Raw genomic sequence first — 14,059 nt, 5'->3', positions numbered from 1 at the left:
GAAGAAAATTTAATATGTATATGTATATATGTTAAATAATGACTAGTGGTATGTAGATAAAATATAAGAGCAAGGCTATTCTAAGGTGAAACGGCCAGCCACTCAAGATAAAAACTATTGCATGTAAAGTGACTATTCCATGCAAGTGTAAATAGAAGAAATAATGAAGCAAGAGAAAATGATACTATATCTTGTCATTAATGCCATGCAAGAGAGGGAAGAAAAAAAATATAAATAATAATTGAAAGGTGGAAGGGCAAAAAGAAACTATGTGCCGTTTTTTCCTTCTTCCAAGAGAAAGGAATAAAATCTTTAAAAGGGAGTTTTCCTAGAGGAATCCGCCTCCTTGGTAATGCTTGTGGTCTATCATCTTTTGGACTCTAAACTTGACACCTTTATGTATTTGTTCCTTGGATATTTGTGGGTAACGATTTAGCAAAGTGAAGCCTACCATTAAACCCTTTAAAATCCAGAGCATCAAGGAACAAATTCAAGCAAAAGATCAAGCTAGAGATACGCTTTGGAACAAGCTAAGAGTTGAAAGAAAAAAATTAATTACAAGAGTTAAGAACGGTTTGCGTTGTTGGAGATCTAGCATTCAACTCGAGACTCTAAGGAAACATTTCTTGAGCTGCATTCCAACTCTTAAGGTAAGAATGGTACATTGTTTTGGTAGTCATATTTTTAGAATATTTAGTTGAGAGTTTAATTTTTAGTATGTGGTAGCAGGGAGGTTCAGATAAAAAGGTTAAGAAAGATATTAAGGAAATACTAAATTTGGCCTTGTGAAGGTAAAAATGATTTTAACATAAAGTTATGAAAGTTGAGCTTTAAATTTTGAGTTGGTGAAAAGACATATTGATTGGGTTTTGAAATTTGAATTGTGTTTGTATGTGGATACATAGTTGCTGGAAGTTAAGCTAAGATTCAAATTTTATGGGAAAATTGAAATTGAGTAGCTCTCAAAGATTCGGTTGAATAGTATTAAGTAAAAAGAGATTTTGTGGCAAAATTAATTGGTATAATTGGTGAGAATTCCCACCAAATGAGGTGAGTCGGCAATTCCTTTTTAAAGTATTTATTGAATGGTGAATATGATATATTAAATATACTAGATATGCCCACTGTTTAGATATTATTCAATTATATTGAGTTTCGATGTTTATATTTGGATTGCAATTGGGTTGCATGAGCTGTTAGTGATTAAGAATGATTATTAAGCTTGTTCTATACATGTTGTCTTTGTGGGCATATCAAAACTATTAAGCTGTTAACAAAATGGGAAACAAGCTTGTGAAACATGATGAAATTTTATACTCTATTTTGAAGCATTCAAAATTGTATGTATTACACTCTTGTATAAAGGCCTTAGAGTGGTCGTTAATGAGTTTTCTAATCTGCCTTGGTGACAATTTTCATAATGCTTAAGTGAAATATTTTAACCATGCCATGCTCATTGATTTTCGTAAACGAACTTGCTATTTTAATGTTCATTGATTTTATGATGAACTTGTTTATATGTCGCTCACGGCATTCATGATTTAAACATGCATACACGTCTTTTGAGCTTATGATTGAATTCATTATATGCAATTGAAATTCCATTGGTTTATTTTCTTGGGTAAACCTTACGAGTATAGTTCTTGTTACCACACCAGATTTGTGTGGTCTTTGTGCACAAAGTAGTGATTATTGATGATTGATAATTAATAATAAAGGAAGACCTGAAGCCCCGACTCATATTCGGTGGTGTGGGTAGTTCCCACGAGTAAGTAAAGGGAGACCTAAAACCTCGACTCATATTCGGTAACATAAGGACTTCCCACGAGCAGGTAAAGGGGGACCTGAAGTCCCGACTAATATTTGGTGGCCTGGGAAGTTCCCACGAGTAGGTAAAGGGGGACCTGAAGTCTTGACTTATATTGGATGGTGTGGGGAGTTCCCACAAATAGGTGTTAATGCTATTGATATCAAAGAGAGAGCCAACGAGGCTACATTAGACCTACTCGAGGATACTCTATTTGATACATTTTGTTAATTGATTATGGCATTACTATTATATTTGTTTGAGAAAACCATGGCTTTCATTTATTAGTTTACATGACATTCGAGAAATTACATTATTCATAATTTCCATGGTTAATCTATTTTATCGAGCATGAGATTTTTACTCTGCAAAAGTAATTAAAAATTTTGAGATTTAAATTTAAGCATTTTCTATTGATTTGCAGATAATCTATTAATTATGTGCATAGTTTATCTCGTCATACATTTATTATTATTATTATTATTATTATTATTATTGTTATTATGCTTTTGTTAAAAGCTCTACCTTAATGCTTGTTTCCTTTCCTGTCCACTCATTAAGTATGAAAGGCTCACCCCAACTAGTTGATATCGCAGATAAGTAAATTGTGGGGAGCAATCGTGATGAGAGGACTTTAATTCGCTACGTAGGTAATTGGTGTCTCCTAGCCTTACCCTTGTGTCACTCCGCTAACTAGATGTCGAGTTGTCTACTGTTTATAAGAGATGTTGTATTTTTAAAACTATTTTGGGTTAAGGCCCTTAGGTATTATTTAATTAAATTTGATGTTATGTTTTATAAAACGTGTTGTGTAAATACTTGGTATTTTCTTTTATGGAATCCTATGGTGATGAAGTATTAAAAATCGCTACATTGGCACGTATCATTGTTAATGCGATGGATGATATAAAGGAAAAGAAATTACAAGGTAAGATAAAAATATTTAGAAGGTTTGCCGAGTCATGTGAGCTAGCCTACATAACTTGTACTCGGTAACAACCGTAGGTGAGAGTCATTACACCAACCATAAGGTAAATTCTAAAGCAACAAATATTAAAAGGGACCTAACTTTTGAAAGCGAATGAATGAAATTCAAACATGTACGAGACTTTTGACTTTAAAATTCATATATTTATCAAAAATGTTATTTTACTTTTTGCCATTCAAATGTAGTTCCGTTAGCCATTTATAGGAAACAAAAAGTAAAAATTATAATATTCATATGTAAGCATTTTGACAAATGCTAGTTTTCTTAATAGTTCTCTTATCTCTATTTAACTAAATTGTAAATTACTAATGAGTTAAACCTTAAAAGTATAGGCTCTGCTCCATAAATAAAAATCTAGAATAATTTAGGAGAAGGACATTATTTTTTAAAATATCTAAAAGTTTGTGAGATGGACGTCATTCAACTTCACTTGAAGACAGAATCCTTAGCAAATTTGCTTCCACTGAGTAGGAACTTTTATATAGGATCCATTTTTGCGTAAATTACTCGGGCTCGTGCTCTTTAGCCTCAAACAACAGACAGCAAAGTGGGAAGTGATCTTCTTCATCAAATAATCATCCCCATCTTCGTCATCTTTCTTAGTTTCTTACTTCGGAAGAAAAAGGTAAGAGCGAAGGTGATTAAATGTCAATGGAGATGAAATATCTTGATTGCATATTGGTTCCATTAGGGATCCTAACGATGGTAGCTTACCATATTTGGCAGCTCCATCGAATCATCAAACACCCCACCAAGACTATAATTGGTGTCAATGCCATTAGCCGCCGTTTCTGGGTTCATTCCATGATGGAGGTTCGTCCTGTACCTATATTTTCAATCCTTTTCTTTGTCTTTTCTTTTCTCTTCATAATATATTATGTCATGCAATGGCAGGATGTGGGGAAGAATGGAGTTCTTGCGGTGCAGACACTAAGAAACAACATCATGGCTTCGACGGTATTGGCATCGACGGCAATCATGTTAAGCTCTCTCATTGCACTCTTGATGTCGAACACTGGTCGCGACAAATCCATGTGGCTTGATTTTGGTGACAGAAGCGAACAAGCTTTCTCAATCAAGTATTTTTCAATATTGGTTTGCTTCATGGCGGTATTCTTGCTCAACGTGCAGTCCATAAGATACTACAGCCATGCCAGCATCCTCATCAACATCCCTTTCAAAAAGATGTACTCCGATCAGCATCACCGCAACCTCACGGCTGAGTATGTGGCAACGACTGTGAACAGAGGCAGCTATTTCTGGTCTCTAGGACTCCGTGGCTTCTACTTCTCTTTGCCTCTTTTTCTGTGGATCTTTGGACCCATTCCTATGATTTTGTGCTGCTTTGTCCTTGTTTTCATGCTTTATTTCCTGGATGTCAACGTTGAATTCGGGTCAGCTGTTAGCGTTGCGGATGATAATCGTGATGGCAACGAGGATGATGCGGAGCTAGGTGGCTTAAATTCGTCCGTCTAAGCGAGAAGATTCGTACAGCTACGTCATGCTAGCTTTAGCTTAGCAGAATAATTAAAAGAGCGATAAGGAGCAATTCTCATTCAATCCAAGTTGAATTGAATTTTGCTCTTCACATTAAATAAAAGTCTTACTACTAGTTTAATGCTCTTGATGTCAAATGTTTGAACTAAAAACCTTCTTGGATCTATGGATTTGTTACTTCTTTTCGCCTATTTTTGGGATTTTCTTACATAATTTGGATTAAGAACAAGAAAGTTCATAAATTTTCCTCCACCATTTTAAGATTCCAACTTGAAATTAGTTATGATTAATTAAAATATTCTCCCTACGTACTGCATTAGACGCTAAATTACACAATTGTAGAAACAAATTGGCGGCATCATCAATAAGAAAAGCCAAAATGCACAACCTTAATGAGCATGTAATTCTCACTCTTTGTTAACCACAAAAGAGGGGGATACATAGCGACATCATTTAATTAGTTCTATACCATTTTCTGCTTCTCTGTGCTCCCAACCATGAAGGAGGGGATATTCCAAACATAAGCTACTATACGTCTGTGTGTGTGTGTGTGTGAGAGAGAGAGAGAGAGAGAGAGAGAGACATGTAGTTACACCAAATAGGACACGTTCAAGTAAATGAATGAAGGGAGGAGTGACACACGTCGGGGGGAATCTTAACTACATTAATCCATGGATCACTTGCTGATGCCACAGTTTATCCTATTTAAGCAAAAACATATGCCAATCCATCATCACTCAGAAGTTTCACTCCAAATTTTCTACTTCTTTCTTCTCCAATTATTTTAGCAGATATCGACAAAAGAAGTTATATTTAAACTGTCTACGTACTCAAATATAATATTCACTTGATGACTCACCATATTCTAATATGTAATTTGTTTGTATATTTCAAACATACGCCTTGCTTCTTCACCAATTTACATTTGCATACATTTTAGAAGAACGCATAATTCTATTCTTATATAAATTAACTATGTTATAGTTGGTACTGCATTTTAGCTTTTAATTTATTTTAAATGTCTTATAATATTATTTTTACTATTTATTTTTATTTTGTAGCCATTTATGAAAAATAAAAAAGAAAAGACAGTATACGAACTGCTCGTATATATTACTAGTTTTGTAGTATTTGTATTATAACTAAATTGAAAGACAGTATACGGAAACTATCATGTTAAGCTTGTGTAGTTGATATATTACAAAAATGCTTGATTATCTTTAGCTTCATGGTTTTTTTGATTATTATAATAACTTCCCTTTTTGTCTCTATATTTTCCATCGTACAAAGGATTAAACTCAATTTGATTGTGATTATCTACAAAAATACAGTAGACGTACAGATACATATGGTACAGACAGTTGTTAATTTGTGTGTCAAAATTCTTTACATCGGCCTCATCTCCCTCCCTCTCTCTCTCTCCCTCATAATTTATTAAAAACTAAAACAACAAAACCTGAAACCCAGCCTAACCTCTCTGGACAGCCGGAGCATTCACATCAACTTACTTTGCACACACAAGCTTCAGAAATGCCAAGATAAAGCTCGTCAGAAGGATTGCCTGGGATCTTTATTTTTAATGGGAATGCTTCTTCCCTTGGCCAACATAATGTCAGGATGAAGCTCTTCTGGTTCATTGCCTTGGGTTCTTCCATTTTGAGGGAATGTACTAAAGAATTACTCCCAAATGGCCTATGCTCTCAACAGGGAAATGGTCTACAAGCTTTACCACGTAATTCAAACCATCATTTACTGGCTACTCACCTTGCTTATCACCATCTCTTTCAGCCACAACAATCCTACTTGACCTAGTTTCTTTTGATGCCCGAACGGACTCAAAAGTACTTGTGCTTTTGCATACATATACACAGAGCTCTATTACCATATACAGAAAGAACAGGCAAGCCACTGTAGTTCTTTTTCAAAGAGACATCCCCTTATGAAATCAAACCCTGGAAACCCCCCAAACCTAGAGAAGAAGCTGCTCAAAGAAATTGTGGCATTCAGATAAACAAAAAATTGTAATCTGTCAGCTAATTAAGTATCCCTAGCTTCTATTCCAGCTTCAGCTTCACACAAGCTCTGATGATACTCATCCATCAAGTAGTCACAAAGCTCCAAAAGCTGATCAGCAAGAGGAGGAATGCCTGGATTGCGACCATCATTGTAGATGTGAGCATTATAGGCAATCTGCCACACATCATGTCTAAATTCCTCTCGATCTTTGTATTCCATCCTCCTAACCTTGTCCCTTATGGTGGACAAATCCATTGGGCGCTTTATGATATCCAGGTAGTCAGGAGCCTCCTTCTTGGACACTGGCTTTAGAAACAGATAGGACAACTCGGTATTATCCCTAAGTGTTTCTGCAATCCGCTCTAAGACATTGGACAAACCAACCTGCAGGGAAATCAATTGAAGAATACATAAAGCAGGAACTTCATGAATTAATAGTTATAGAGAAGGCGTATGGAAATTTACTAATCCCACTAAAAATGTGTAAGTGCATCAAACCTTGGCAAGAATTATTTAGTTTTTCGCATTCCATTATCTTCTTCCTTCCTATGGTCCAGTTTTTTCAGTTCCTAATTTTTCTTTTTGCTAACCCTCTCAAATAAATGAAAAGCTTTCTCAGGACACATCTCACCAGAATGTCAAGTCTGAAAGGGTGTCAATCTACCACTAAGAACATGCAAGCATGCAGCCAGGGCATCATAGGGCAGCTATACTTGTTATCTTGTTACAAACATAAGAAAGATATAGAAAATTCACACAAATTGCAGCAAAATAATTAATTGCTTTGAATACACAAAAGTAAGGTTCTGGTGACAAGTTGATCCCAAAAATAAATGCAAGCTATAATTTAGACAGTCTAGTTTGATTATATTTTGCCCTTCCCTAAGTCAGGACTTTAGCCTAGACCTGCTCTTGAAAGCATAAACCATGATCCCTAGATGTATGATGCCATCCCATCCATTTATGTTACACCCAAACTCAGGCACCACAGCAGTCAATGAAATCAGGTTTGGTCTTTTGGGAAACATTTCCTCAGGAACTAAGAAATACAGGAAAAAAAAACAGAGAAAGAGAGAGAGAAGAGAAAGAAAAGTATAAAATGAAGAATGTAAAGTTCAATTACTTATGTGTAATTTTGATTTTGATTAATCTATACCTGCTATTAAATTTAATCCATGAGGATCAATTGATAGACATTTGGCAATTTTAATGGGTTAATTGCTTGAAATTTGGTATCTTTTCTGGTTTGACATGTGTGAAGAAAAAAATTGGAGTATGTTGGTTGTAGGTTAATATGGGTTATTTTTGAATGAGTTGGTGTGTTTATGTGTTTTGGGCCATTGGGGTTGGGTTTCAATTATCTGTCAATTTTTAAAGTGTCTTGCTATGGTTTCTGTCAAAGAAAGAAAGAAGATGAAGCACTGAGAGAGAGGGTGAGGGAGGAGGAACGTGAGAAGGAAAGTGGGGAAGGGGCTGTTCAACTTGCGGCTGGCAGCCCTAGTTTATTCCTGGCACATACAGTGGAGCGTAGGCCACATATTATAACATTCAACAACTAACTGTTTATAGATATGAAATATTGAACATTAGTTTTACAAAAAAAAAATTAAAAGTATTAGAAAATTTAAGATTACGTAATGAAAATTTAATGAAATTGTATAAGTAAAATCATTTTATAATCTCTTTCTTCTTCTATGTTAAAGATTTGATGTTAATCAGCAACTGTCACTATATTTAGTGTCCATTCAAACACAGAAATGAATTTGCATAGTAATTTTAGACTCACACCCAGTAACCCATCTATCAACTATTATACTTATTATGGATCAGTAGAATTAAGCTCACAAACCTATTATCACAATTCATAAGTTTTACTTTTCAAATCAAATATTTGAATTTATGTTTTATTGACAATAATACAATTTAAAAGTACATTCGAACATATAAATATATGGATAATCATAATTTTTTGGGCTTAGATCATATATATATCATTGCAGTTATAAAGATATTATTCACAACTCAAAAGTTTACAGTCTAATATACTTTTAAAAATTAATTGCTTAAATGATCACCTAGTACCTGTATATCAAACGAAAAACTTAAGGATGCTATAATATCATATTACCACTTTTAATAGTAATTAATAATATTTATATAAACTAGATAATAAACATTAAAGAGATTTTAAACTTTAATTGAATTTATCTTTTTGTTGCATACTTTTCATACATTGAAAATCATATTGTAGTGGTGAAAATGAAAATAATAATAATAACAATAATAATAATAAATAACAAATTATACATGTTTGGATTTCCGGTCAAAGAGGTAGTGTTGAATTTCATAAGACAAACAGTAAGTATCTATTAAAACAAGAAAACAAAATTAACATGTGCTTTTTTTTTTTACGCAAAAAACAAGTAGTTTTGACATATTAAAAGACCAAAAAACCATTTCATTTAAAAGTAAAAAGGAACATGAATAGAAAAAAGAGAAAGAAAAAAGGAACTTTGGGTGGTTCATAATACTAACATAAAAAAAGTTCCAACTGGAAAAAAACAAAAAAACAAAAAAAAAGAAACAGGTGCCTAAAGATTGAGTCTACAAGACTCATCTTTAAATGTAAGTTATATAGATTATATATTATCATTAATCAGCCAATTGAGCTCCTCAAACTCTAATATTCTATGTGAAATAAGAAAGCTGAAAAGTAAAATTTCACAATTACAATTGATCAAGTACCTTCTAAAAATTATTATTAAAACAAGGCCACAAAAAAACAAGAATATGAAATTATTAATCATCGCATTGTAATCTCAAGCAACTAACAAACAGCAACCTTAAAGAACAAAGCTTCACTCTGTAATTCGTTAATTATAATCCCTCAGGATCAAGATCTGAACCTATTCTCCAATTTTAATGTGATACTAGTAGATTGGATATGCATACCATCATACTCATAAAAGAGAAAAATAAAAGCAAAGGCAAACCAGGACCAGAGAAAGCAATACGGAAAAAGTAATTACCTCTCCCCCTCTGCGTCGCTTTGTTGGAGGGACATACTCTGCACCATATCGTCCTAACTCAACCGGTTTCCTTTTTGCACCTCGGTCTCTTTCCAGCGTTCTTCTGTCATTTCTTCTTGTCCTGTAGTCTTCTAAATAATCGTCTTTTATGTCAGCTTTTTTCTTCTTCTTTTTCTTCTTCGCTTTCTGGCGTTCTTCTTCCTCCCTCTCTCTCCGAATGTCTTCTGTGTATCTTGTGATCTCAGCAAATCTTTCTCGCTCTTCCAGTGCTCTCAGTTTTTCCTCATAAAGCTTCCTTGCCCTTTCTTCTCTTAGCATCTCCATATTTCTCCTCTTCTGTTCCTCTTCCCACCATCCTTTCTCCTCTTTGGCTTTGCGCCTTGCTGTTTGCTCTGTTAATCGCAAGCTTTCCTGCTTCCCATGCTTCTCAAAGCTTGACAATTCAACTATTTTTTTTGTTTTCCTGTACTCAGGATAAGTGCCTCCCTCCTGACAAATCTGATCCAGATCAATAATCTCCTTTGGTCGCTTGATTATAATTTTCTTGTGAGGTTGCTCTCTATCTTTATCTGCAGGTGGGCGTATGACAACAGAGGGTTTATGAGGTTCAACTTGGTCCCTCTCCATATTTGTTGGTGGCCGTATAACAATAGATCTCTTATGAGATTCAGCTTGCCCTCTATCATTATCCATTTGATGACGTATGACGAAAGGCAGCTTCTGAGACTCAACCTGCATTTCATCAGGCTTTGCTCTGTTGGAAATAATTATTTTACTAACCTTCGCAACAGACTTGATTCCACTTTCTGGATCAGAAGTAACTTGATAGTCAGAACTTTGTGTGGCTCCAGAAGCAAGTTTATCAGAAGGCCTATCAGTAGAGCATTTGAACTTCAATGGGAAAGCTTTTGCATTTGAACTAGATTTTTCACCCTCAGAAGCTTCTACAACAGCTATCTTTGTCGCACTTTTAGGTATGAGCTTCTTTTTCATAGTTTTCAACTGGGACAGACCAGAGGGTTCCAGCGAAGTTGATTTTCCTGAAGGTTTTTCGAAATCAGCAGCATCAACCTGTAACTCTGGATCTTCTCCATACTTGGGGCAGTTCTTGTTGGTCCTCATGTGTCCAAGCTGGTCCATAAAAAGGTGACAATTGATTATCTAGTCCTGAAAAATCAAGAACAAAGCTTCAAACTAACTTAATAAGTTGCACACCTGACCACAAGCTCCACAGACAAACGTCTCTCTTGATGATTTCTTCTCCTTGAACAGCTGGTTTAAGACAGGAGAGTAAGTGAAGGGTTTTAGAAAAAAAGACAAGATGTCTCAAACAAAAGTTTGATAATCTTCATAGGAAAAACTTGGTAATACAGGATAGAAACTGTTAAAAGTTGCAAAACAGCTCAAACAAATCAAAAGGAAAACATGGCAATGCTGACAATGCTGGATATAATTATAGGATGCTGTAGAAATTTCAAAATGCAAGGAGAAAATAATGTCAATGTAACCTGAAGTTCGTTTGTCTAAATTTCTTTCAATTATTTTATGCACATCCAACATGCCAAAACAAAGTGCCCAGATTCCCTCTGACAAGGATGAAGAAAATAGATTAACATATTTTACACATCACATGTTTCAGCATCCCTTTTTCCAAACAAAAGACAAGACATTTAAGATAAAATCTTGGTGAAGGGCAATAGCCACAAGTTAGTGATTTACTTTTTAAATATGAATACGTAACGTGGTATAGAAAAAATTTTGGGAAAAAGACACCAAATAGGAAACAGAGAAAGAATTAGTAGAAAACATTCAAAAACATACATACAACTACATAGGTGTCAGTTTATGCATGTGGATGTCACAACATACAGCATAAATCAATTCAAAGCTGAACACCACTGTTTGCAGTAAAATATAGAACCCAATTTAGATCCATAAAATCTCTCTCTGCTGTTTATTCACATTTTATTCCTGCTTTAAAAGCAGGATGTGAAGGCATACAAGTTCTCCCTAAAGAATTCTCAAACCTTGCAGTTATAAAATATGGAATTCATATCATATATGGAACCAATGAGATTTACTCCCAATGGATAGAGGGGCTGACAGGTATCATGTGATAAGAGATATGTGATAAGAGATATGCATAAATAAATGAATATTGTTGTGCAAGAACTGCTCAGTGTTTGGACCTTGAATTCAGTTTGAGCAAGAACGTGCTTTCTTAGTTAACCTCATCATGTACAAGCCGGAGCATTAATAAGATCAACAGCATAAACAGGCTATCTGTTAATAGTTGAATTGTAAGTAAGGCATTTGTTCATCATGAATTTGTATGAACAACTCCTACTATGGTACTTCTCAAATATTCTCACATAGGAGGCTAATCAGTAATGAGTAATCACTAAAACTACATCTAAATGTCACTTTTCTCCACTTGCATTTTGCTATTTGCTCAAGTAACATCATATTTGGTTAAAAAAAGGAGCAAATGTCTAAAAATCCAATTTAAACATAATGGCTCATTAAGAAGAACAATCAATGCTTTTGTTATCCATAGAATTAAGAACTTTCCATTTTCTAATTCTTTATATATGCTTTTCATTTTTAGATCCAAACACAATTTACCCTCTTTGCTTGTGAAAGCAAAAAACAAGTAGCATAAGCAACAAGTAAAATGGATCCTTGGAAAACAAACTAAAAAAAATATCTCTGTTCTACATCCATATCTCTAATATTTGACCAACATAAGCATAAGAAGATGAAATGTTTGAAGAACTTTCTGCCCATTGAAATATAGATTCAAAGAAAATCAAATAGAATGCTCATACAACATCTACAGAAAATACTACGTAGTCCAAAACCAACTTGCTCACTTGTCTTTCCATTAAACGAGAGAGAGAAAGAAGAGAAGAGCTCACTTACCTTAACATTGTCTCCCAATATTTTGACTTTTGTCAGTGGACCTGTGCTTGACATACCATTCTTTTTCATTCCTTTCACCTTTCCAGACAAGTTTCCTTTAAACATTCTACTTTCAATCTGCCACCAAAGCATACCTCAGTCACTAACACCCTCATGCACCTTGGACACAGGCAAAAGTTGCCTAAAGAGCAAAGACTAGACAGAATCTGTCAAAATAGGTCATATGACTAATCCACATGATTAAGGTAACTTGTCTTACATCCTTTGGATCCTTAACAATGTTTTCGTTCGTAGTATATGACCCATTAGGTTGAGTAGCACCAACGATTTGCTTGGAAATCGTGCTTGCTTTCTTAACACGTTGTACATTCTCACTGCTGATACGTGATTGTAAGCCAAAACTCAACCCAACATCTCCAGCAACAGCTTTGTTTTTCTTCTTCTTTTTCTTCTTTTGCTCATCATCATCTAACAAGAAGAGCAGCTGGTCAATTACATAAATCATAAATAATTATTCTCCCAACAGAATATGTAGATGATTACAACCAAAACCCACTAATAAATTTCCTCATTCACAGTAGAGATTGTGCAAACGTAATATTAACAGATGAGCAAGAAATGTTAAATGAATTTCATGGATTTGGAGGTATATATTTAAAAAAAAAATTAAATTTCACTGGAAGTATGCTGAAAATATTCAAAATCCACAAATATTGTAAAAATTTAGGGAAGCCACGGGAAAAAGTTCAATCTGAACAAAGAATTCCATCCATTTTACAAATTATAAAAATGTCCAGCACATGGACATTCCAAAATACCTGAGCCTTCCCAGAACTAGTTACAATTTATTAATACTTTTATATATAGTAGTGACACAAGACCTTGAAATGACCAAAAACTACAATCATGTAGAGAAAGAACAAATTTGAAACAATATAAAAAAAAAAAATACAACAATGACGGAATAATTTACATTATGAGTTTTAACAATTTAGCAAATCTAATATATCGTATACAGCATTCCTATGTTTAAATATCACATGCCTTGTTCTGGAAGATTACAAAAGGAAAAATAATATTGCAGTACATAAGATATTTAACTACAAAATTGGATTAGTGATGATTTATCAATTGGTCAATAGTTTCATATGACATTTATAATAATGATAAGAATATATCCATAAATGATATTTACTCAGAGCTTAATTATTCAAATCATCATGCCAACAATTAAGTAATAATCTTCTTCCACCAATTGGCAGGCTTCTAGGAAACTTCTGCTTAGACATGCGTAGAAATAAACATGACCAGATGAAATGCTTGACTTGGCATAAAAATAGACAAGAATGATGATTTGAGTAATTGAAATGAAAAAGAAAGCAAAGAACTATAACTACTGAGGATTATATCAAAAGTACTTCATTTTTGCATTTCAATACACACACATGCACAAAGCACACAGAAGCACACAATTCTTGAGATATTTTTGTTAACTCCAGATATAAATTTCAAGCAATTTCAAATTTAAATATAAGGAGAATAGAAAATGTTTAAACATATACTTCTGTTTGCCTTGTGGAAGATCTTTACACAGGACCCACGACATTTTTTTTCTTTTAGAAAACACTTTCAAAGAATATAAGTTAGTTTCTTTTCCATAGAAGAAAAAGTACAACCTTCAGATATTTTATGTTGTACTAGAAAGATGGTCAAGAATATCAGTGATCATGGATCAGTTATCAAAATAAAGGAATGAGTAATAGTTGTAAGAAGTAGTCACCAACATGACAGTGGTTCACC

The 14,059-nt window shown here is 34.1% G+C and overlaps 2 protein-coding genes across 3 annotated transcripts in view; one reads left to right on the top strand and one right to left on the bottom strand.

Annotated features, from left to right (window-relative positions):
* The first annotated feature begins 3,309 nt into the window (after window positions 1-3,309).
* On the top strand, window positions 3,310-4,420 carry LOC18602387 (uncharacterized). Of its 2 annotated transcripts, XM_088805720.1 has the most exons (3): window positions 3,310-3,420; window positions 3,522-3,608; window positions 3,690-4,420. In XM_088805720.1, the coding sequence occupies exons 2-3, from the start codon at window positions 3,600-3,602 to the stop codon at window positions 4,269-4,271; spliced, it is 591 nt and encodes a 196-aa protein (XP_088661846.1). In that variant the 5' UTR covers window positions 3,310-3,420; window positions 3,522-3,599; the 3' UTR covers window positions 4,272-4,420. The 2 variants fall into 2 exon arrangements, with proteins under 2 accessions (XP_088661846.1, XP_007033799.2); XM_007033737.3 differs by having other exon boundaries at window positions 3,319-3,608.
* Window positions 4,421-5,575: 1,155 nt separating this feature from the next.
* HAF01 (HAC13 protein (HAC13)) overlaps window positions 5,576-14,059 on the bottom strand; it is a 28,286-nt gene continuing 19,802 nt past the window's right edge. Inside the window, exons 17-21 of the mRNA XM_018119381.2 lie at window positions 12,519-12,727; window positions 12,260-12,376; window positions 10,553-10,609; window positions 9,338-10,468; window positions 5,576-6,692 (exon numbers count right to left, since the gene is read on the bottom strand). Coding sequence (XP_017974870.1) covers window positions 6,330-6,692; window positions 9,338-10,468; window positions 10,553-10,609; window positions 12,260-12,376; window positions 12,519-12,727 — 1,877 coding nt within the window. The 3' untranslated portion in view covers window positions 5,576-6,329. The remainder of the gene's footprint in view (window positions 6,693-9,337; window positions 10,469-10,552; window positions 10,610-12,259; window positions 12,377-12,518; window positions 12,728-14,059) is intronic.

This window comes from Theobroma cacao, chromosome 4, assembly GCF_053813885.1.
Source record: "Theobroma cacao isolate CCN51 chromosome 4, ASM5381388v1, whole genome shotgun sequence".
Lineage (NCBI taxonomy): Eukaryota > Viridiplantae > Streptophyta > Magnoliopsida > Malvales > Malvaceae > Theobroma > Theobroma cacao.
This window is presented reverse-complemented; position numbering and strand designations above follow the sequence as displayed.

What these genes read in the sequence shown, in the direction of transcription:
- LOC18602387 (XM_007033737.3), top strand. Translation starts at nt 3,441, where the DNA reads ATGTCAATGGAGATGAAATATCTTGATTGCATATTGGTTCCATTAGGG. An exon ending in GGGTTCATTCCATGATGGAG is followed by an intron (nt 3,609 to 3,689) that starts GTTCGTCCTGTA and finishes ATGCAATGGCAG; the next exon opens with GATGTGGGGAAGAATGGAGT.